At 45.0% G+C, this 24976-nt stretch overlaps 1 protein-coding gene across 1 annotated transcript in view; it reads left to right on the forward strand.

Moving 5' to 3' along the window:
- Positions 1-24976, forward strand: part of sardh (sarcosine dehydrogenase) — a 128422-nt gene that overhangs the window by 22817 nt on the left and 80629 nt on the right. The window contains exons 8-12 of the mRNA XM_065017645.1: positions 5488-5592; positions 9075-9204; positions 17891-17977; positions 24000-24090; positions 24164-24305. Of these exons, the coding sequence (XP_064873717.1) occupies positions 5488-5592; positions 9075-9204; positions 17891-17977; positions 24000-24090; positions 24164-24305 (555 nt within the window). The remainder of the gene's footprint in view (positions 1-5487; positions 5593-9074; positions 9205-17890; positions 17978-23999; positions 24091-24163; positions 24306-24976) is intronic.

Below are 24976 nucleotides of genomic sequence, written 5' to 3' on the forward strand. Positions count from 1 at the left end.
TGCATCTAGGATTACAGGGACTCTCCGCAACTATATTCAATGTGCGGCACAACATTGAGGCTATGATTAAGAAGTTGGAGCTCTTCTCTGTCTGCATTACCAAGGACAACACACAGGTCTTTCCATCGTATCTTTTTTGTATGCAAATGAACTGAAGCTTACGGACAATATCAAATGTGATATAGCGAAGAACCTGACCGAGTTGGGTGAGCAATTACGCAGGTACTTTCTCGAAACGGATGACACAAACAACTGGATTTGTTATCCTTTTCATGCCCCGCCTCGAGTTAACTTACCGATATCTGAACAAGAGAGCCTCATCGAAATTTCAACTAGCGCTTCTGTGAAAATATAATTCAATCAGAAGCATGAAAACTAAATAAAGGCACAGACTCTGTGTGAAATGATTTAAGACTGAGACTCTCTCCAATACAACCCAACATTGCAGAGTTATGTGCATCCTTTCAAGCACACCCTTCTCAATAATGTGTGGTGAGTTACTCACAATTTTCAATGAACAAATAAGGTTTTATATGTAAGAGGGTTAAATAAATAGCAAAATGATTGATTATATTATTATTTGTGCCCTGGTCCTATAAGAGCTCTTTGTCACTTCCCACGAGCCGGGTTGTGACAAACTCACACTCATTCTTATGTTTAATAAATGTATAGTGTGTGTGTGTGTGGCAGGCTTACAATGATGGCAAAAAAAAAACATTTGAAAGTGCGCTGACCATGGTGCTGGAGGGGGTACGCAGCAGGTTGAATGTTTTGAAGGGGTACGGGACTATAAAAAGAGGGGGTACAGCTGGAGGTTGAATGTTTTGAAGGGGTACGGGACTATAAAAAGATTAGGAACCACTGGTGTAGAGAACGGAGTCAAAGATGGTTTATTATGAAGATTCCTAAACTGCTTCTCCAATAGAAACCCCCGATCACGCTTGTAGGCGATGTCAAGGCCACGTTAGATAGCCAACCTCATGAGCAGAAACATGCTCAGTCATCCCCAACTGAGCATGTAAACTCAGCAAAAAAAAAGAACGTCCTCTCACTGTCAACTGGGTTTATTTTCAGCAAACCTAACATGTATAAATATTTGTATGAACATAAGTTTCAACAACTCGGGCATAAACTGAACAAGTTCCACAGACATGTGACTAATAGAAATTCAATAATGTGTCCCTGAACAAAGGGGGGGTTAAAATCAAAAGTAACAGTCAGTATCTGTTGTGGCCACCAGCTGCATTAAGTACTGCAGTGCATCTCCTCCTTGTGGACTGCACCAGATTTGCCCGTTCTTGCTGTGAGATGTTACCCCACTCTTCCACCAAGGCACCTGCAAGTTCCCAGACATTTCTGGAGGGAATGGCCCTAGCCCTCACCCTCCGATCCAACAGGTCCTAGATGTGCTCAATGGGATTGAGATCCCCTTCTGCTGGCCATGGCAGAAAACTAACATTCCTGTCTTGCAGGAAATCATGCACAGAACGAGCAGAATGGCGGGTGGCATTGTCATGTCAGGATGAGCCTGCAGGAAGGGGATGAGGGAAGAGGATGTCTTCCCTGTAACGGTGTGCTGTGACACACCGCCACACCATGACGGACCCTCCACCTCCAAATCGATCCCGCTCCAGAGTACAGGCCTCGGTGTAACGCTCATTCCTTCGACAATAAACGAGAATCCGACCATCACCCCTGATGAGACAACCGCGACTCGTCGGTGAAGAGCACTTTTTGCCAGTCCTGTCTGGTTCAGTGACGATGGGTTTGTGCCCATAGGCAACGTTGTTGCCTGTTATGTCTGGTGAGGACCTGCCTTACAACAGGTCTACAAGCCCTCAGTCCAGCCTCTCTCAGCCTATTGCGGACAGTCTGAGCACTGATGGAGGGATTGTGCGTTCCTGGTGTAACTCGGGCAGTTGTTGTTGCCATCCTGTACCTGTGATGTTCGGATCTACCGATACTCTGCTGGTGTAGTTACACGTGGTCAGCCACTGCGAGGACAATCAGCTGTCCGTCCTGTCTCCCTGTAGCGCGTCTCACAGCATGGACATTGCAATTTATTGCCCTGGCCACATCTGCAGTCCTCATGCCTCCTTGCAGCATGCCTAAGACACGTTCACGCAGATGAGCAGGGACCCTGGGCATCTTTCTTTTGGTGTTTTTTGAGTCTGTAGAAAGGCCTCTTTAGTGTCCTATGTTTTCATAACTGTGACATGAATTGCCTACCGTCTGTAAGCTGTTAGTGTCTTAACGACTGTTCCACAGGTGCATGTTCATTAATTGTTTATGGTTCATTGAACAAGCATGGGAAACGGTGTTTAATCCCTTTACAATGAAGATCTGTGAAGTTATTTTGATTTTTTTACAAATTCACTTTGAAAGACAGGGTCTTGAAAAAGGGACGTTTCTTTTTTTGCTGAGTTTCTGTGCTGTCAAATCAAAGGCACTCCTATATAAAGTAGTTTTTTGAAATTGAAATCTGGATGGTGTCAACCGAGTGGCACAGCGGTCTAAAGGCATTGCATCTCAGTGCTTGAGGCGTCAATACAGGCACCCTGTTTCGAATCCAGGATGTGTCAGAACCGCCCGTGATCAGGAGTCCAATAGGGCGGCGCACAATTGGCCCAGCGTCATCCGGGTTTGGCCAGTCATTGTAAATAGGAATTTGCTCTTAATTGACTAGTTAAATTTAAAAAATCTAATGATTGAAGGGAGGAGTTGAGTGGAGCTGAAGGGTGGGTTTAAAAACAACAAGATGACTATACTTTGTCTATAAAATGTATATAGTATGTATGAGCTGGAAGTAGAAGCCTAAGTGTTATTGTTTACATTTTACATTACATTTAAGTCATTTAGCAGACGCTCTTATCCAGAGCGACTTACAAATTGGTGCATTCACCTTATGACCTCCAGTGGAACAGTAGTGCATCTAAATCTTTTCAGGGGGAGGGGGGGTGAGAGGGATTACTTTATCCTATCCTAGGTATTCCTTAAAGAGGTGGGGTTTCAGGTGTCTCCGGAAGGTGGTGATTGACTCCGCTGTCCTGGCGTCGTGAGGGAGTTTGTTCCACCATTGGGGGGCCAGAGCAGCGAACAGTTTTGACTGGGCTGAGCGGGAACTGTACTTCCTCAGTGGTAGGGAGGCGAGCAGGCCAGAGGTGGATGAACGCAGTGCCCTTGTTTGGGTGTAGGGCCTGATCAGAGCCTGGAGGTACTGAGGTGCCGTTCCCCTCACAGCTCCGTAGGCAAGCACCATGGTCTTGTTTACTAGTTTACTCCAATTAGGGGAAGGGTGATAAGGGTTAGGGGAAAAATGTGTGTGTACAGTACCAGTCAAAAGTTTGGACACACCTACTCATTCAAGTGTTTTTCTTTATTTTTTACTATTTTCTACATTGTAGAATAATAGTGAAGACATTAAGACTATGAAATAACATATGGAATCATGTCGTAACAAAAGAAGTGTTAAACAAATCAAAATATATTTGGTATTTTAGATTCTTCAAAGTAGCCACCCTTTGCCTTGATGGCAGCTTTGCACACTCTTGGCATTCTCTCAACCAGCTTCATGAGGTGGTCACTTGGAATGCATTTCAAGTAGCAGGTGTGTGATGTAAAAGTTAATTTGTGGACTTTCTTTCCTTCTTAATACATTTGAGCCAATCTGTTGTGTTGTGACAAGGTAGGGGTGGTATACAGAAGATTTGTTTAAAGACCAAGTCCATATTATGAACCGCTAAAATAAGCAAAGAGAAATTACAGTCCATCATTACTTTAAAACATGGTCAGTCAATGCAGAAAATGTAAAGAACTTTGAACGTTTCTTCAAGTGCAGTCGCAAAAACCATCAAGCTCCTATGATGAAACTGGCTCTCATGAGAACCGCCACAGGAGAGGAAGACCCAGAGTTACCTTTGTTTGAGAGGATAAGTTCATTAGAGTTACCAGCCTCAGAAATTGCAGCCCAAATAAATGCTTCAGAGTTCAAGTAACAGACACATCTCAACATCAACTGTTCACAGGAGACTGCATTGAAGCAGGCCTTCGTGGTCGAATTACTGCAAAGAAACCACTACTAAAGAACACCAAAAAGAAGAAGACTTGCATGGGCCAAGAAACATGAGCAATGGATATTAGACTGGTGGAAATGTGAGATTTCTGGTTCTAACCACTGTGTCTTTGAGATGCAGAGTAGGTGAACAGATTTTCTCTGCATGTGTGGTTCCCACCGTGAAGCATGGAGAACGAGGTGTGGGGGTGCTTTGCTGTCTGTTATTTATATAGAATTCAAGGCACACTTAACCAGCATGGCTATCACAGCATTCTGCAGAGATACGCAATCCCATCTGGTTTGCGCTTAGTGGGACTATCATTCGTTTTTCAACAGGACACTGACCCAACACACCTCCAGGCTGTAAGGGCTATTTCACCAAGAAGGAGAGTGATGGAGTGCTGCATCAGATGACCTGGCCTCCACAATCACCCGACCTCAACCCAATTTGAGATGGTTTGGAATGAAGGAAAAGCAGCCAACAAGTGCTCAGCATATGTGGGAACACCTTCAAGACTGTTGGAAATGATTCCTCGTGAAGCTGGTTGAGAGAATGCCAAGAGTGTGCAAAGCTCTTCAAGGCGAAGGGTGGCTACTTTGAAGAATATAACATATAAAATGATATTTTGATTTGTTTAACACTTTTGGGGTTACTACATGATTCCATATGTGTTATTTCATAGTTTATGTCTTCACTATTATTCTACAATGTAAAATAAAGTAAAACCCTTGACTGAGTAGGTGTCCAAACTTTTGACTGGTACTCTATTTGACATTTTTATCATAATTGAGTAATAATTAATTGGAGTTGGCCGATTTGATTAAATTCTGGCCTTACCAACGCCTCCTTTAAGACACCATATTGTTTCATCTGTAGGTGCTACAAAAATTGGTGTCATATGAAGCTTTACTGCTTACTCTATAATATGAGGCGTTTCGATTTCAATAATATAAACATGAATATTGAAAATATATATATTTTTTACATTTGGGTAAAAACAAAATCTGTATTGTTGAACATTATATATACTCTACTGACAGAATGGGATCTCTGCTAGTTTTGTTTTATAGACAATTTAACCAATCACAGCCCTCCTTTTACTTGTATCATTGCACATACACAAATCACCAGCAAAGTGGGACCATTTTTTAATCAATTTTCACATTTACTCTGTTGGTAATGCTTGTTTTCATGTTATTTTATCAATATTTTTTTTTAAATTTGACATCTTTGCCTATAACTTTGCACCTTTTTGATGTAAATGTTTTGAGGACTGGGTTCTCTTTCTGCAAGTATGCTATGCAAGTAGGCTATGTCTGCTGTGTTTTATAGTCCTGTTTGTTGTTCTAAGATGATCATTGTGCCTGTGATCTGTTAGGAGTATACCGTTTTGAAGATCTAAAGAATGTCTCTCTTCCTGCCACCCTTCTAGAACATGCCCAATGTGAGGGACCATGATGCATCAGTCTACCTTCGTCTCCAAGGTGACGCCCTCTCCGTGGGGGGTTACGAACAGAACCCGGTCTTCTGGGACAAGGTATTGTGTTGTGTGTGTGTGTGTGTGTGTGTGTGTGTGTTTTCACTGTGTTGACATACTGTGAGCGGGATGTCATTGGTGTTTGTGACACAGGAGGTTGGTGGCACCTTCATTGGGGGGGACGGGGATGGGTTTGTAAGGATGACTGGAGCAGAATGGGTGGAATGGTATCAAACTCATGGTTTCCATGGTTTCCAGGTGTTTGATGCCATTCCATTTTCCATTTATTATGCGCCGTACTCCCCTCAGCAGCCTCCTGTAGTTTGTGTGTATTGGGTTGTGTGCTATATGGGTGCTTGTGTGAGTGATTGTGTGTACAGTATTTGACCTCTATCTGTGAGAATCTTTATGTTTGTGTGGTTGTCCATGTGTGTTTGCTTATATTGCACGCGCACGCGTCGTGTGGTGCAGTGAAGCTTGCAGAGAGGCATGCTGCTTGTCTATGTCTGACTTTCACAGGCCAGTTAATTGCCATGCTCTGTTCCTCTGGCGTGTCAGTGGATTGTTGTATCCGCTCCCTACTCACACAGCCTGAGGAGAAGCTCCAGCAGGATGTGCACAGATAAGCGCACACACACACACACACTCATTACTTCACCAGCCGCTGAGTGTCTGTGGCTCCCTTTCCCCTTTACCGCACTCTTATTCGCTCTCTCGCTCGCTCACTTTTAGCTAGGGGGTATGCAGCCTTATGCGGTTACAGCAGGACACAGATTGAGATCTGAGTGTTTTGTGTTGGTCTAGCTGGAGCGTGTCGTGTTCTGTCGGTGCACACTGGCTCTGACCGGCTCAATGTCAATATGCCCTCCTCACTCCTCTCTGTGGCGCGTGCTCAGTTGGTGTGGTTCCTGTTCAGTCTGCAGGTACCGTACTAAATGTGCTTTTAGTCACACACACACCAGCCAGAATGGCCTCTGACCCCCAACTCTGAAGCCAGAGACCACGTCACACAAGTCCGTTTAACATTCACATCCAGCCAAACAATTCGACAGCGCTAAATGACCTAACACCTCAACCCGGATAAAGGAATGTTTTTGTCCTTTCCGCTCTGTCAGCACGAGCTTTCAAGAGTTGGAAACGAAGTGAGAAAAGGAAAATGCATTTAGTACAGAGAGGGAGAAGCTGGGTCTGTGGATCAATATTTTAGAGAAGTTTAGGAGAAGTTGAAAGTTGAATCTGGTGTTGGGAGCTCCCTAGGGGCCAGGCCTCGACTGATAATGAGGGGCTGTTGTGATGGAAAATCACTGTGTGTGCGTACGTGCATTCTTGCGGGAAAAGGTCACAGTTACTTGGCTGGCCCTGCAGCCTCCCAACCTTTTTTTTTCTTTCTTTCTTTAAATCTTGATCCCCGTCTTCTCTTTACAGCATCAGTTCATCCACTGTGGCATATGCACACTTTCATGTGTTCAGCATTTCCCTGCTGAGTGCCCTGCATCATCTCTCTCTCTCTCTCTCTCTCTCTGTCTGTTTATGTGACATTTGAAAGATGAGTTGAACGGTGTGTGTGTGTGCTTCCATAACTGTTCACCGATGTGTACTAAATGTTTGCGAAAGCCGTGTCTTGTTGAAGATGGCACAAGTGCAGCGCAGCGTTGTTGTGTCCTTGGTTGTGTTGATGTGTCCTTGTTAACAACCTCCTCCCAGCTGCCCACTGCACTGATGCTAGCAAACACTTTCACCACCGATAAATCTATGATAATAAGCATTTTTCTACAGCTGGCCATGCTTTCCACCTGGCTACCCCTACCCCGGCCAACAGCTCTGCACCCCCCTCCCTGCTTCTCCTTCACTCAAATCCAGACAGCTGATGTTCTGAAAGAGCTGCAAAATCTGGACCCCTACAAATCTTCAGGGCTAGACAATCTGGACCCTCTCTTTCTAAAATGATCCGCCGAAATTGTTGCAACCCCTATTACTGTTCAACACACTTTTATATCGTCTGAGATCCCCAAAGATTGGGAAGCTGCCGCGGTCATCCCCCTCTTCAAAGGGGGAGACACTCTAGACCCAAACTGTTATAGACTTATATCCATCCTGCCCTGCCTTTCTACAATATTCGAAAGCCAAGTTAACAAACAGATCACCGACCATTTTGAATCCCACCATACCTTCTCCACTATGCAATCTGGTTTCCGAGCTGGTCATGGGTGCACTTCAGCCACGCTCAAGGTCCTAAACGATATCATAACCGTCATCGATAAAAGACATTACTGTGCAGCCGTCTTCATCGACTTGGCCAAGGCTTTCAACTCTATCAATCACCGCATTCTTATCGGCAGACTCAATAGCCTTGGTTTCTCAAATGACTGCCTCGCCTGGTTCACCAACTACTTCTCACATAGGCCTGTTGTCCGGACCTCTGGCAGTCTTTATGGGGGTGTCACAGGGTTAAATTCTCGGGCTGACTCTCTTCTCTGTATATATCAATGATGTCGCTTTTGCTGCTGGTGATTCTCTGATCCACCTCTACGCAGGCGACACCGTTCTGTATACATCTGGCCCTTCTTTGGACACTGTGTTAACAAACCTCCAAACGAGCTTCAATGCCATACAACACTCATTCTGTGGCCTCCAACTGCTTTTAAATGCAAGTAAAACTAAATGCATGCTCTTCAAACGATTGCTGCCCGCCCGCCCATTATCACTACTCCTGGATGGTTCTGACTTAGAATATGTGGACTACAAATACCTAGGTGTCTGGTTAGACTGTAAACTCTCCTTCCAAATTCACATTAAGCATCTCCAATCCAAAATAAATCTAGAAATCGCATCAGCCACCTCATCAGGAGTATGCCCAGGCATTGTAGGGAGGTCATACAGGCACGTGGAGGCCACACACACTACTGAGCCTCATTTTGACTTGTTTTAAGGACATTACATCAAAGTTGGATCAGCCTGTAGTGTGGTTTTCCACTTTAATTTTGAGTGTGACTCTAAATCCAGACCTCCATGGGTTGATAAATTTGATTTCCATTGATAATTTTTGTGTGATTTTGTTGTCAGCACATTCAACTATGTAAAGAAAAAAGTATTTAATAAGAATATTTCATTCATTCAGATCAAGGATGTGTTATTTTAGTGTTCCCTTTATTTTTTTTTGAGCAGTGTGTATATATATCCCACTTAAGATGCTCCTCCTTCTCTCCAATCCTTACATCTTATGCTTCCGCAGGAAGAGGGTAGTAAAACCTTTATTGCTCCCTTCAGGGGAGCTGACCTCACCTCCTGACCTCAATCCCTCTTCCTTCTAGTCCACAGATGTCCATCTGCCTCCCCTTTAGCAATCCTCTGAGCTCCTTCCGGCCACCCAGCACATTTCCACAGCCACTCTTGTCTTTCTACAGATCTCACTCCTTAATATGCTATGCGTCTGATCTGTCATGTCTTTTCATATCTCAATGTTCAAAATGTCAAAACCAACACAGGTGTCTGATATGTTTGGTCGAGTGAACACTGTTTTGGTTGTTGTCCTTGTGTTGCAGGTGTCTGATAAGTTTGCTTTCAGCCTGTTTGACCTGGACTGGGATGTGTTCATGCAGCACATAGAGGGAGCTGTCAACAGAGTCCCTGCTCTGGAGCAGACTGGCATCAAATCCACTGTCTGTGGACCAGGTATGGACATGCGATACACACACCCACTACGGTTCCCACTCCCGTAATAACTCCCTCAGTCAGTCGTTTCCAGTGCCTTCAGAAAGTATTCACAACCCTCGACATTTACCACATTGTTGTCGTGTTACAGCCTGCATTTTAAAATGGGTTAAAGTGAGATTTTGGCACTGACTACTCAAACAACCACACAGTGTCAAAGTGGAATGATGTTTTTAGGAATTTTCCCACATGAATAACACATGAAATGCTGAAATGTCTTGAGTCAATAAGTATTCAACCCCTTTTGTAATGGCAAGCCTACGTAAGTTCAGGAGTCGAATTCTGCTTAACAAGTCACATAATCAGTTTCGTAGACTCACTCTGTGTGCAATAATGGTGTTTCATAAGATTGTTTTGGAATGACTATTTCATCTCTGTGCCCCAGACATATTGTACAGTTATCTGTAAGGTCCCTTAGTCGAGCAGTGAATTTAAAACACAGATTCAACCACAAAGACCAGGGAGTTTTCCAATGCCTCGCATCTATTGGTATATGATGATGATGATGATGATGAATGAAGCAGACATTGAATATCCCTTTGAGCATGGTGTTGTGTCTTTGGCATCATTAAAGTGAAGACCGTTATTTTATCAAATCAATTCTCTGTAATTATTATTATGTGATTAAACTAATCATGTAATTGTAATTAACTAGGAAGTCGGGGCACCAAGGGAAATCTTCAGATTACGAAGTTATAATTGTCCTGATTACAACTCTTCAGATATTTGACTATCTAATCAATTAGTCTTCTAATTAATGAATTATTCTTCACCTCATGTTAGTCTCATTCCAAACGTCGTAAATTGTTGGTTATCTGCACGAATCCAGCCTTCACTATGAATCATCCATACATCAATTGTCTTAATCATTTATTTACTAACTAACTAACAAGGAAATGATAGGGGAGTTTCCCTAGTGGGCTAAGCCGATATGATGGCTTTGGTGGACAAAGGGAAGTGGGTGTGGACTGAGAATGGCGGGAAAGACAAAATGAGTCACCACACAGTTGATAATTATATTCATTGAAATGCTAATCCTTTGCACTCACTCATTCGGGATTAATTGCAATAAATATATATATATTTTCGCCCAGTGTGTCATCGTGATCTCTGTTGGGATCGTTAGTCCTGTTGGAGAGTCAGTTCATCATCGTCTCTCTCTCTCTCTGCTTCCCTGAAGTCTTTCGTCGTTAGAATGGATGCTTCAGAGTACCATTCAGAAATGTTCTTATAGTGTAGATGTTGTCTGTCTTCGCATCCCAGGTTGACATAGCTGCAGCCTAATAGTATCTAAGATTTGCTCTTATTCTGTCGGGATCGATAATCTTAGAGTTGATACTGAGGTTTTTGTGGTCTGAACTCAACCTGCTCCCCCTCTGTGTCCATCGAGGTACACGTGGTCTGAAGAGGATTTCTTCAGGTGGGTTTTTTATTCATAACAGTAGAAAAGGGTTGTTCCATGATGCCAGATCATTTACGAGTTCGCCATCCTTTGTTCTCTCTGTCTCTTTCTGCATGGCCATGGGGAGAGAGTCTCCTCCAGGAATTTATGACCTGAGATAACAGAACCTGGGTGTAGGAGGGAGAGTCATGACAATGATGAAGTTAAACCAACCAAAGTGTAATTATTATCAATGCACCCAGTCACTACAAAGATACAGGTGTCCTTCCTAACTCAGTTGCCGGAGAGGAAGGAAACCGCTCAGGGATTTCACTGTAAAACAGACACTGGGAGACAAATTCACCTTTCAGCAGGACAATAACCTAAAACACAAAGGCAAATACAGTTCATTCTAAAAGTGTTCAGACCCCTTCACTTTTCCACATTTTGTTATATTACAGCCTTTTTCTTGTGGATTTAAATAAATTATTTTCCCCATCAATCTACACACAGTACCCCATAATGACAAAGTGAAAACAGGTTTTTAGAAATGTTTTCATATAAAAAACAAACAAAAAACAAGTACCTTATTTACATACGTATTCAGACCCTTTGCCATGAGACTCAAAATTGAGCTCGGATGCATGCTGTTTACTTTGATCATCCTTGAAATGTTTCTACAACTTGATTGGAGTCCACCTGTGGTAAATTCAATTGATTGTACATGATTTGGAAAGGCACACACCTGTCTATATAAGGTCCCACAGTTGACAGTGCATGTCAGAGCAAAAACCAAGCCATGAGGTTGAAGGAATTGTCCGTAGAGCTCCGAGACAGGATTGTGTCGAGGCACAGATCTGGGGAAGGGTACCAAAAAGTGTCTGCGGCATTGAAGGTCCCCAAGAACACAGTGGCCTCCATTCTTAAATGGAAGAGGTTTGGAACCACCTAGAGCTGGCTGCTTGGCCAAACTGCAATCGGGGGAGAAGGGCTTTGGTCAGGGAGGTTACCAAAAACCCGATGGTCACTCTGACAGAGCTCCAGAGTTCCTCTGTGGAGATGGGAGAAACTTCCAGAAGGACAAGAAACTCTGCAGCACTCCACAAATCAGGCCTTTACGGTAAAGTGGCCAGACAGAAGCCACTTACCAGTAAAAGGCACATGACAGCCCCCATGGAGTTTGCCAAAAGGCACCTAAATGACTCTCAGACCATGAGAAACAAGATTCTCCGGTCTGATGAAACGAAGATTGAATTCTTTGGCCTGAATGCCAAGTGTCATATCTGGAGGAAACCAGGTACCACTCATCACCTGGCCAATATCATCCCTACGGTGAAGCATGGTGGTGGCAGCATCATGCTGTTGGGATTCTTTTCAGCGGCAGGTACTGGGAGACTAGTCAGGATCAAGGGAAAGGTGAATGGAGCAAAGCACAGAGAGCTCTTTGTGCTCAGGTCATCATACTGGGGCAAAGGTTCACCTTTTAACAGGACAACGACCCTAAGCACACAGCCAAGACAATGCAGGAGTGGCTTTGGGACAAGTCTCTGAATGTCCTTGAGTGGCCCCACTAGAGCCCGGACTTGAACTTGATTGAACATCTCTGGAGAGACCTGAAAATAGCTGTGCTTGAGAGGATCTGCAGAGAAGAATGGGAGAAACTCCCCAAATACAGGTGTGCCAATCTTGTAGCGTCATACCCCAAAAGGGTCTGAATACTTATGTAAATGTGATATTTCAGTTTTTTAAATTTTTTAATACATTTGCAAAAAATTATTATGGGGTGTTGTCTAGATTGATGAAGTGTGGGGAAACAATTTAATCAATTTTAGAAGAAGGCGGTACCATAACAAAATGTGGAAAAAGTGAAGGGGTTTAAATACTTTCTGAATGCGCTGTATACACTGGAGTTACTTACCAAGATGACATTGAATGTTACCGAGTGGCCTAGATCAAGTTTTGACTAAAAATTGGCTGAAGTCTATGGCAAGACTTGAAAGTAACTATCTAGCAATAACAACTAAGTTGACAGAGCTCGATAGACTAAACAAATAAACGTTTTACAGTCCAGATGTGCAAAGCTCTTAGACTTACCCAGACAGACTCACAGCTGTAATCACTGCAAAGGTGATTATAATATGTATTTTCTCAGGGGTGTGAATAATGATGTAAACAAGCTTTTTGCATTTCATTTTCAATCAATTTGAACAAAAACTACAATTTGAATGCATTTAATTCCAGCTGTAACACAACAAAATGTGCATATCTGAAGGCACTGTATTACAATTCAGACACTCCTAAAACACACTTATTTGCTGTACAACATTCTTTCACACACAATTACCAACACTGACAGACATCAATACTCATTTAATATATAGTCCGTCTAAGATGGCGAGATGTGGAAAATATCTTTATCATTTAATCCCCCCTACAGTTTTTAATGATTTGTCTGTGTCCATTCTGTGCTGTTGCAGCCAACCCCAATAGTCCCCCTTTGTCATATTTCTATTCCTCATCTCTATGGCTTCTCAATTGGATCAGTGTTGACCTTTTACCGTAGTCTGGTGACTTGGGGCAGACGGTACCTGAACTGATCGAGGTTGGTTTCTCTGAGACTGGAGGATATCAATTCAATTCAATTCAATTCAAGGGCTTTATTGGCATGGGAAACATGTGTTAACATTGCCAAAGCAAGTGAGGTAGACAACATACAAAGTGAATATATAAAGTGAAAAACAACAAAAATTAACAGTAAACATTACACATACAGAAGTTTCAAAACAGTAAAGACATTACAAATGTCATATTATATATATATATATATATACAATGTACAAATAGTTAAAGGACACAAGATAAAATGAATAAGCATAAATATGGGTTGTATTTACAATGGTGTTTGTTCTTCACTGGTTGCCCTTTTCTCGTGGCAACAGGTCACAAATCTTGCTGCTGTGATGGCACACTGTGGAATTTCACCCAAAAGATATGGGAGTTTTTCAAAATTGGATTTGTTTTCGAATTCTTTGTGGATCTGTGTAATCTGGGGGAAATATGTCTCTCTAATATGGTCATACATTGGGCAGGAGGTTAGGAAGTGCAGCTCAGTTTCCACCTCATTTTGTGGGCAGTGAGCACATAGCCTGTCTTCTCTTGAGAGCCATGTCTGCCTACGGCGGCCTTTCTCAATAGCAAGGCTATGCTCACTGAGTCTGTACATAGTCAAAGCTTTCCTTAATTTTGGGTCGGTCACAGTGGTCAGGTATTCTGCCGCTGTGTACTCTCTGTGTAGGGCCAAATAGCATTCTAGTTTGCTCTGTTTTTTGTTAATTCTTTCCAATGTGTTAAGTAATTATCTTTTTGTTTTCTCATGATTTGGTTGGGTCTAATTGTGCTGTTGTCCTGGGGCTCTGTAGGGTGTGTTTGTGTTTGTGAACAGAGCCCCAGGACCAGCTTGCTTAGGGGACTCTTCTCCAGGTTCATCTCTCTGTAGGTGATGGCTTTGTTATGGAAGGTTTGTGAATCGCTTCCTTTTAGGTGGTTGTAGAATTTAACGGCTCTTTTCTGGATTTTGATAATTAGTGGGTATCGGCCTAATTCTGCTCTGCATGCATTATTTGGTGTTTTACGTTGTACACAGAGGATATTTTTGCAGAATTCTGCGTGCAGAGTCTCAATTTGGTGTTTGTCCCATTTTGTGAAGTCTTGGTTGGTGAGCGGACCCCAGACCTCACAACCATAAAGGGCAATGGGCTCTATGACTGATTCAAGTATTTTTAGCCAAATCCTAATTGGTATGTTGAAATTTATGTTTCTTTTGATGGCATAGAATGCCCTTCTTGCCTTGTCTCTCAGATCGTTCACAGCTTTGTGGAAGTTACCTGTGGCGCTGATGTTTAGGCCAAGGTATGTATAGTTTTTTGTGTGCTCTAGGGCAACAGTGTCTAGATGGAATTTGTATTTGTGGTCCTGGTGACTGGACCTTTTTTGGAACACCATTATTTTGGTCTTACTGAGATTTACTGTCAGGGCCCAGGTCTGACAGAATCTGTGCATAAGATCTAGGTGCTGCTGTAGGCCCTCCTTGGTTGTGAGTGATTGATATCATTGATATCACTGGTCCAGGCCCGTTGCCTGTGAGAGGGCTTGAGTCTATGTGACTCCAGGGAATACTGTCTGATATAAGAGCTGACAGGTGTGAAACGTTGTGACTTTCTCTCTTGGGAAGAGAGGTGACAGACTGGTAAGAGACTGACTGTCTGGTGGTCTCACTCTAGTGGTAGACGGGGTGTCCGGGCATGCGCACTCACACTTAAGCTCCCGTGTTGTCTGGATGGTCTGTCTGCTTGTCTCTCTTTCGCTCCATCCGTCTGTATTTCTGTCAGTGGTTGGTTTGTAATGGATGGCGACCAGTGTTTTAATTAGCGTCTGTTAGAATCCTGCTGGTTCGTTAACGGTCATCTGTCTGGTCCCGACTCACTGGAAATGGACATGATGAGAGGATGCCAGCAGATACCCGTAGACCAGTGTTTTAATTAGCGTCTGTTAGAATCATGCTGGTTCGTTAACGGTCATCTGTCTGGTCCCGACTCACTGGAAATGGACATGATGAGAGGATGCCAGCAGATACCCGTAGACTTTGCCATTGCGCTAATGCTAGTTCGCTTTTGTGCTGGACACAGACATTAAAAATCGTATCCACGAGTTCATCTGACTCTGGGGAAGTAGATAATTAAAGGGCCTCCATTGTCAAAATCCCCGAAGTATCCCTTTAAATGTTTTTAACGTTGAAACATACACTCCCTCAGTGCATGTCTGTGTTCATGTGCGCTCTGCCTTTTAGACTAACTGATGAGCTTGTGTGCGTGCGCCCTTTAATGCGCTTGTGTGTAGTACGCGTGCGTTTTCTACGATACAAAATGTATGTTCTGTTTTTAAGACTGCGTGGCTGTTAACTCCCCAGTGAGAGGGTCGTGTATCTCGCCACCACAAACCAAACACAAGCCTGTTATCTCAACTGTGTTTTTGTTTGTTAGTGGCGAATGAATGCCTTTTATAGGCACTTACATGTCTCCCTAGAGAGGCCAGTGTAGATGTGACATCTACCTCCAGACTTGATTTTACAACGGTCATAACGTGTTAATTTTTTTCTTAAGGGTCCAAGTGAAATCTGACCTTGTGGGAAGCCCAAAAAAGGACTAGTAGCGCAATGAGTGGGAAGCTGCGACGCTATTCTGCCTTGTTCTGTTCCGGGAGACTCTCTACTTATTGGAGAGGAGAGCTCTGTGTGCTCTCGTACTTCATTACTTATCCCCCCGTGTGTAATAATGGCAAAGGTGTGTTCCGATCTCCCGTCTCTCTTTCCTTACCCTCTTAACGTTCTCTCTCTCTCTCTCTCCCCCACGCTCACTTTTGATTTGATCCCTCACTCGCGTGATAAGATGGAGGTCGTAGTAGAGTAGCGTTCGGCTCTACTAGCGGAGAGTGGAGAAGACATGTTTGTGGGGGTGGTAATACTTCTTTGTAATTAGATGGACAAATGCCCTGTCCTCCACATTGTGATTGGATTAGACTCTGGAGACTGTAGATATTCACGCTGTTGTGACCAGAGCCAGTCAAAAGTTAGGACACCTACTGTACTCAGGGTTTTTCTTTATTTAGACTTTTTTTCTACAGGGGAATAATAGTGAAGACATAAAAACTATGAAATAACACATAGGGAATCATGTAGTAACCGAAATAAAAATGTTAAACAAATCCAAATATATTTGAAATTCTTCAAATTAGCCACCCTTTGCTTTGACAGCCTTGCACACTCTTGGCATTCTCTCAACCAGCTTCATGAGGAAGTCACCTGGAATGCATTTCAATTAACAGGTGTGCCTTGTTAAAAGTTCATTTGTGAAATTTCTTTCCTCCTTAATGCGTTTGAGCCAATCAGTTGTGTTGTGACAAGGTAGGCGTGGCATACAGACGCTTGCCCTATTTGGTAAAAGACCAAATCCATGTTTTGGCAAGAACAGATCAAATAAGCAAAGAGAAACGACAGTCCATCACTTTAAGACATGAAGGTCAGTCAATGTCAAGAACATTTAAATTTTCTTCAAGTGCAGTCGCAAAAACCATCAAGCGCTATGATGAAACTGGATCTGAGGACCACCATAGGAAAGGAAGACCCAGAGTTACCTCTGCTGCAGAGGATAAGTTCATTAAAGTTACCAGTCTCAGAAATTGCAGCTCAAATAAATGCTTCACAGAGTTCAAGTAACAGAAACCTCTCAACATCAACTATTCAGAGGAGACTGCGTGAATCAGGCCTTCATGGTCGAATTGCTGCAAAGAAACCACTACTAAAGGGCACCAATAAGAAGAAGAGATTTGCTTGGGCCAAGAAACACGAGCAATGGACATTAGACTGGTGGTCCGACATTTGACCGGTGGAGTCCAAATTTGAGATGTTTGGTTCCAACCACTGTGTCTTTGTGAGACGCAGAGTAGGTGAACGGATAAGCTCTGCATGTGTGGTTCCCACCGCGAAGCATGGGGGAGGAGGTGTGATGGTGCTTTACTGGGAACACTGTCTGTGATTTATATAGAATTCAAGGCACACTTAACCACCATAGCTACCACAGCATTCTGCAGCGATACTCCATCCCATTTGGTTTGCGCTCAGTGTGACGATAATTAGTTTTTCAACAGGACAATGACCCAACACACCTCTAGGATGTGTAAGGGCTATTTGACCAAGCAGGAGAATGATAGAGTGCTGCATCCGATGACCTGACCTCCACCATCACCCAACCTCAACCCAATTGAGATGGTTTGGGATGAGTTGGACCGCAGAGTGAAGGAAAAGCAGCCAACAAGTGCTCAGCATAAGTGGGAACTCCTTCAAGACTGTTGGAAAAGCATTCCTCATGAAACTGTTTGCGAGAATGCCAAGAGTTTGCAAAGCTGTCATCAAGGCAAAGGGTGGCTACTTTGAAAGAATCTAAAATATATTTGGATTATTTTAACCTTTTTGGTTACTACATGATTATATATTGTTATATATATATATAGTGTTATTTCATGGTGTTGGTGTCTTCGCTATTATTCTACAATGAAGAAAATAGTAAAAAATAAAGAACCCCTTGAATGAGTAGGTGTGTCCAAACTTTTGACTGGTACTGTATATACATCTCTGTACTGTACATGGCTCTGCTGGTGGTTCAGAATGGATGGAATGTTTCCTTAACACTACGTATATCTTTTTTTACCCAGAATCATTCACAGCGGACCACAAGCCCCTGATGGGTGAGGCTCCAGAGGTCAGGGGATTCTTCCTGGGCTGCGGGTTCAACAGTGCAGGTGAGTGACTGTAATGTTATTTATACATGCATACATACTGTACGTACATACATACATACTGTACGTACATACATACATACATACATTTAATTGACTAATGTACATACATTACATACATACATACATACATACATGCATACATTTTACGGATAGATAGAAACATACATACATAGTGCATGTGAGTATTGGAGGAACCCAAAAAATATTCCTCTATTTCCGTACAGTCCACGGAAATGTGTCTTTTTGCTTTTAACCCAAAACCCCAGGACACGCACTGACACAGGGGTTGGATGTACATGGTCAGAGGGAGGAGTGGATGTTGGTGGGTATATGGGATGTACATGGTCTGAGGGAGGAGTAGATGTTGGTGGGTATATGGGATGTACATGGTCTGAGGGAGGATTGGATGTTGGTGGGTATATGGGATGTACATGGTCAGAGGGAGGAGTGGATGTTGGTGGGTATATGGGATGTACATGGTCAGAGGGAGGAGTGGATATTGGTGGGTATATGGGATGTACATGGTCAGAGGGAGGAGTGGATGTTGGTGGGTATATGGGATGTACATGGTCAGAGGGAGGAGTGGATGTTGGTGGGTATATGGTCAGAGGGAGGAGTGGATGTTGGTGGGTATATGGGATGTACATGGTCAGAGGGAGGAGTGGATGTTGGTGGGTATATGGGATGTACATGGTCAGAGGGAGGAGTGGATGTTGGTGGGTATATGGGACGTACATGGTCAGAGGGAGGAGTAGATGTTGGTGGGTATATGGGATGTACATGGTCAGAGGGAGGAGTGGATGTTGGTGGGTATATGGGATGTACATGGTCAGAGGGAGGAGTGGATGTTGGTGGGTATATGGGATGTACATGGTCAGAGGGAGGAGTGGATGTTGGTGGGTGTATGGGATGTACATGGTCTGAGGGAGGATTGGATGTTGGTGGGTATATGGGATGTACATGGTCAGAGGGAGGAGTGGATGTTGGTGGGTATATGGGATGTACATGGTCAGAGGGAGGAGTGGATGTTGGTGGGTATATGGGATGTACATGGTCAGAGGGAGGAGTGGATGTTGGTGGGTATATGGGATGTACATGGTCAGAGGGAGGAGTGGATGTTGGTGGGTATATGGGATGTACATGGTCAGAGGGAGGAGTGGATGTTGGTGGGTATATGGGATGTACATGGTCAGAGGGAGGAGTGGATGTTGGTGGGTATATGGGATGTACATGGTCAGAGGGAGGAGTAGATGTTGGTGGGTATATGGGATGTACATGGTCAGAGGAGGAGTGGATGTTGGTGGGTATATGGGATGTACATGGTCAGAGGGAGGAGTGGATGTTGGTGGGTATATGGGACGTACATGGTCAGAGGGAGGAGTAGATGTTGGTGGGTATATGGGATGTACATGGTCAGAGGGAGGAGTGGATGTTGGTGGGTATATGGGATGTACATGGTCAGAGGGAGGAGTGGATGTTGGTGGGTATATGGGATGTACATGGTCAGAGGGAGGAGTGGATGTTGGTGGGTATATGGGATGTACATGGTCAGAGGGAGGAGTAGATGTTGGTGGGTATATGGGATGTACATGGTCAGAGGGAGGAGTGGATGTTGGTGGGTATATGGGATGTACATGGTCAGAGGGAGGAGTGGATGTTGGTGGGTATATGGGATGTACATGGTCAGAGGGAGGAGTAGATGTTGGTGGGTATATGGGATGTACATGGTCAGAGGGAGGAGTGGATGTTGGTGGGTATATGGGATGTACATGGTCAGAGGGAGGAGTGGATGTTGGTGGGTATATGGGACGTACATGGTCAGAGGGAGGAGTAGATGTTGGTGGGTATATGGGATGTACATGGTCAGAGGGAGGAGTGGATGTTGGTGGGTATATGGGACGTACATGGTCAGAGGGAGGAGTGGATGTTGGTGGGTATATGGGATGTACATGGTCAGAGGGAGGGGTGGATGTTGGTGGGTATATGGGATGTACATGGTCAGAGGGAGGAGTGGATGTTGGTGGGTATATGGGATGTACATGGTCAGAGGGAGGGGTGGATGTTGGTGGGTATATGGGATGTACATGGTCAGAGGGAGGAGTAGATGTTGGTGGGTATATGGGATGTACATGGTCAGAGGGAGGAGTAGATGTTGGTGGGTATATGGGATGTACATGGTCAGAGGGAGGAGTGGATGTTGGTGGGTATATGGGATGTACATGGTCAGAGGGAGGGTGGATGTTGGTGGGTATATGGGATGTACATGGTCAGAGGGAGGAGTAGATGTTGGTGGGTATATGGGATGTACATGGTCAGAGGGAGGAGTAGATGTTGGTGGGTATATGGGATGTACATGTCATGGATGTAGGTTACAGCTGTTTAAACCTTCATGGAACCACCATATGCTTGCCAGCACACGCCAAAACAGACTAACCTATAGTGAACCCAAACTACGTGTACACACACACACACACCCTCTCCATCAATGGTTATCTTAAGGCCGCTGTGGTTACAGTCGTGTGTAGAGATATAGGACAGAGTGCAGGGATGAGTGAGGAGAGGCCTGCCTCGCTGCACCACACCGATAGGGGCTGTAACTCTCTCCACTCCCCACAGAGTCCAGAGAGACCACACACACACGGGCACTCCTGTCACACTTCATTAGTCCACCCCCCACACCCTCACATATCAGTGCATCATGGGAGGTTAAACCAACCCTGTTTATGGCAGATCAGGTACTTCCACCACCAGCTACGTTCTCTGTGCTGCTGCCTGCTCTGTTCTGCTCTGTTCTGTTTCTCTCCCTCTCCTCTCTCGCTTTCTCTGAGGTAATGCAAGAAATGTCATGCCTCTCCCTTGCGTCCCACTCCTCGCCCTCCTCTCTCTCTCACACACACACACACACACACACAGTACCGCTCTGGCTGTGTCTGAATCATTTGCACACTTAACACATAGCATGTGTCCCAAATGGCACTGTATTCCCTTTATAGTGCACTACTTTTGACCAGGGCCCTTAGGGAATTGGGTGCCATTTGGAACGCACAAATGGCCTTTTGGCCCGCTGGCTCAGCTGGGGATTCATATATTTCTATACAACTCACTCACTCACTCACACAATAGCCTTCCTTTTACCAGGAGCCTTTTAAAGAGGGGGAAGATGGAAGTGGGGAGGAGGAAGACTGAGTGGGACAGAGAAATAGACTGGCGGGGACAGAAATAGATTGAGAAGGGAGAGAACAAAAGACAGAGCGTAGCGAGCGGTGTGAAAGACGCTGAACCCGGAGGCAGCAGACGACCGTGGCGTAGAGTGTTTCTCCTGCTCTGTCCTAGTGTTGTGCTGATGTGGCTGTCCCTGAATACGTCCCCAACGCTGGGTCACTCCTGCTCTGTCCTCCTAGTGTTGTGCTGATGTGGCTGTCCCTGAATACGTCCCCAACGCTGGGTCACTCCTGCTCTGTCCTCCTAGTGTTGTGCTGATGTGGCTGTCCCTGAATACGTCCCCAACGCTGGGTCACTCCTGCTCTGTCCTCCTAGTGTTGTGCTGATGTGGCTGTCCCTGAATACGTCCCCATTTGGGTCACTCCTGCTCTGTCCTCCTAGTGTTGTGCTGATGTGGCTGTCCTGAATACGTCCCTCACGCTGGGTCACTCCTGCTCTGTCCTCCTAGTGTTGTGCTGATGTGGCTGTCCCTGAATACGTCCCCAACGCTGGGTCACTCCTGCTCTGTCCTCCTAGTGTGGTGCTGATGTGGCTGTCCCTGAATAGCGTCTAACGCTGGGTCACTCCTGCTCTGTCCTCCTAGTGTTGTGCTGATGTGGCTGTCCCTGAATACGTCCCCAACGCTGGGTCACTCCTGCTCTGTCCTCCTAGTGTTGTGCTGATGTGGCTGTCCCTGAATACGTCCCCAACGCCGGGTCACTCCTGCTCTGTCCTCCTAGCGTTGTGCTGATGTGGCTGTCCCTGAATACGTCCCCAACGCTGGGTCACTCCTGCTCTGTCCTCCTAGTGTTGTGCTGATGTGGCTGTCCCTGAATACGTCCCCAACGCTGGGTCACTCCTGCTCTGTCCTCCTAGTGTTGTGCTGATGTGGCTGTCCCTGAATACGTCCCCAACGCTGGGTCACTCCTGCTCTGTCCTCCTAGTGTTGTGCTGATGTGGCTGTCCCTGAATACGTCCCCAACGCTGGGTCACTCCTGCTCTGTCCTCCTAGTGTTGTGCTGATGTGGCTGTCCCTGAATACGTCCCCAACGCTGGGTCACTCCTGCTCTGTCCTCCTAGTGTTGTGCTGATGTGGCTGTCCCTGAATACGTCCCCAACGCTGGGTCACTCCTGCTCTGTCCTCCTAGTGTTGTGCTGATGTGGCTGTCCCTGAATACGTCCCCAACGCTGGGTCACTCCTGCTCTGTCCTCCTAGTGTTGTGCTGATGTGGCTGTCCCTGAATACGTCCCCAACGCTGGGTCACTCCTGCACCCATTACCCTCCATGTGTCACCTTCCCCCTCTCCTCTGTTCTCCATTTTACCTTCCCCCACTCATTTTTAAATTGTTGTCATTTAGTAGACACTTTTATCCAGAACGACTTACATGAGCAATTAGAGTTAAGTGCGTTGCTGAAGGGCACATTGACAGATATTTCACCCAGTTGCCTCAGGGATTTGAACCTGCCCTTAACCACTAGGCGATCTCGCCCCTCTCTTCTCTGTGTCACCTTTCCCCTCCCTACCAGCTGTGGCCCAATCCCAAATAAACCCCTAAACCCTGCAACCTCTGCACTCGTGGAGTTCAGGTGCAATCAATCTGGTAGTAGCTCCACATTGCCCTCTGATAGGCTGGTTTCCCCCATGTATATTTCCGAGGCAGCACCAAACACTCTCTGAGAGCTGCCAGGTTACTTTACCCAACCCATACCTCTCCAGCTGTCTTAAGAGTTAGCCAACAGCAGTGGTGGGACAAGTAGCCAATTGTCATACTTGAGTAAAAGTAAAGACGCATTAATAGACAATGACTCAAGTAAACGTTAACGTCACCCAGTAAAATGCTACTTGAGTAAAATGATTAGGTTTTTAGATGTATTGAAGTATCAAAAGTAAATATAATTGTTAAAATGTACTTTATCAAAAGTAAAAGTATAAATCATTTCAAATTCCTTATTAGGCAAACCAGACAGCACGATTTTCTTCTTTTTTTTAAAACGGAAAGCCAGAGGCTTTAACTCCAACACTTAATTTACAAACAAAGCATGTGTGTTTCGTGAGTCTGCCAGATCAGAGGAACTCGGGATGACCAGTGATGTCTTGGTAAGTGTGTGAATTGGACCATTTTCCTGTTCATCTAAGCATTCAAAATGTAACATCATTTTGGGTGTCAGGGAAAATGTATGGAGTAAAAAGTACATTATTTTCTTTAGGAATGTGGTGGAGTAGAAGTTGTCAGAAATATAAATATTAAAGTACAGAGTTTACAATAAACTACTTGAAGTAGTACGTAGTACTGTTCTATGAGTGTCGAGGCATAAAGGACCACATTAGCTACAAAGTACTCTGGAAACTCACCCCCGTTAAGTGTCATCTACCCAGCCTCCTCCGGTTATGTTTGGTTCTGCAGGGGGTCCCAGATCTGTCGGAGGGGGACAGGTGAGGGTTGGAGTTGGACAGGCGACGCAGGTGGGCAGGATGATGGCGTTAGTTAATTAGCGAGGCTGTGTTGCCGGGCCCATTTTAATGAGTGTTTCGCTGAGTCAGTCTCATCTGTCTTGTCTGTCTGCTAACATGCAAAACGTCCTTCAGAGACACTGCTAGCCGGGCCAGCTAGCTAGACTGCCGTGCCACACACACAGCCCCTCTCTCTCGGTCACTCGCGCTCTCTCTCTCCCCGCTTGCCACATCTCACCCCGTATTCTAATCTACACCATTCTCTCTCTCCTTCCTTCTCCACCTGTTCCCATTTCCGAGGTCTGTGTTGAGTGATCCTCTACCTCCTTCCTGTGATACTGATCTCTCTATCTGTATGTGTGTGGCAGGTATGATGCTGGGAGGAGGCTGTGGCAGGGAGCTAGCCCACTGGATCATCCATGGACGTCCTGAGAAGGACATGTACGGCTATGACATCAGGTATGGACCCACACACCACACACACACACACACGCAGAGAGATGGTTGTCAAAGCTCTCGTTCTCCTCAACAGGCGGTTCCACCACTCCCTGACAGACAACAATAAGTGGATCAGAGAGAGGAGTCATGAGTCCTATGCTAAGAACTACTCTGTAGTGTTCCCCTTTGATGAGCCTCTGGCCTCCCGCAACATGAGGACAGACCCCTTCCACAAGGTATTGCTTGGTCACCACAAGTCATTACTCCCCCTCTTATCCACTTCCTGACTGCCTGGTCTCTTTCTTCTCCAGCTCTTTTCTCACCACACCCCTTTTTCCCTCCCTCCTCTACATTTTCGTCTTTCCTTTTCTCTCATTTGTTCATGTGAAGCTGCAGTCTACCTCTCTCTACCTCTCTCTACCTCTACCTCTCTACCTCTCTCTCTCTACCTCTCTCTCTCTACCTCTCTCTCTCTACCTCTCTCGTCTCTCTCTTTTACCTCTCTCTCTACCTCTCTCTCTTTACCTCTCGCTCTACCTCTACCTCGCTCTACCTCTCTCTCTCTCTCTCTCTCTCTACCTCTCTCTCTCTACCTCTCTCTCTCTACCCCTCTCTCTCTACCTCTCTCTCTACCTCTACCTCTACCTCTCTACCTCTACCTCTCTCTCTCTCTCTACCTCTACCTCTCTCTCTCTACCTCTCTCTCTCTACCTCTCTCTCTTTTACCTCTCTCTCTACCTCTCTCTCTTTACCTCTCGCTCTACCTCGCTCTACCTCTACCTCTCTCTACCTCTACCTACCTCTACCTCTCTCTACCTCTACCTCTCTCTACCTCTACCTCTCTCTACCTCTCGCTACCTCTACCTCTCGCTACCTCTACCTCTCGCTACCTCTACCTCTCTCGCTA

This window comes from Oncorhynchus nerka, linkage group LG4 (assembly GCF_034236695.1).
Source record: "Oncorhynchus nerka isolate Pitt River linkage group LG4, Oner_Uvic_2.0, whole genome shotgun sequence".
Taxonomy (NCBI): domain Eukaryota; kingdom Metazoa; phylum Chordata; class Actinopteri; order Salmoniformes; family Salmonidae; genus Oncorhynchus; species Oncorhynchus nerka.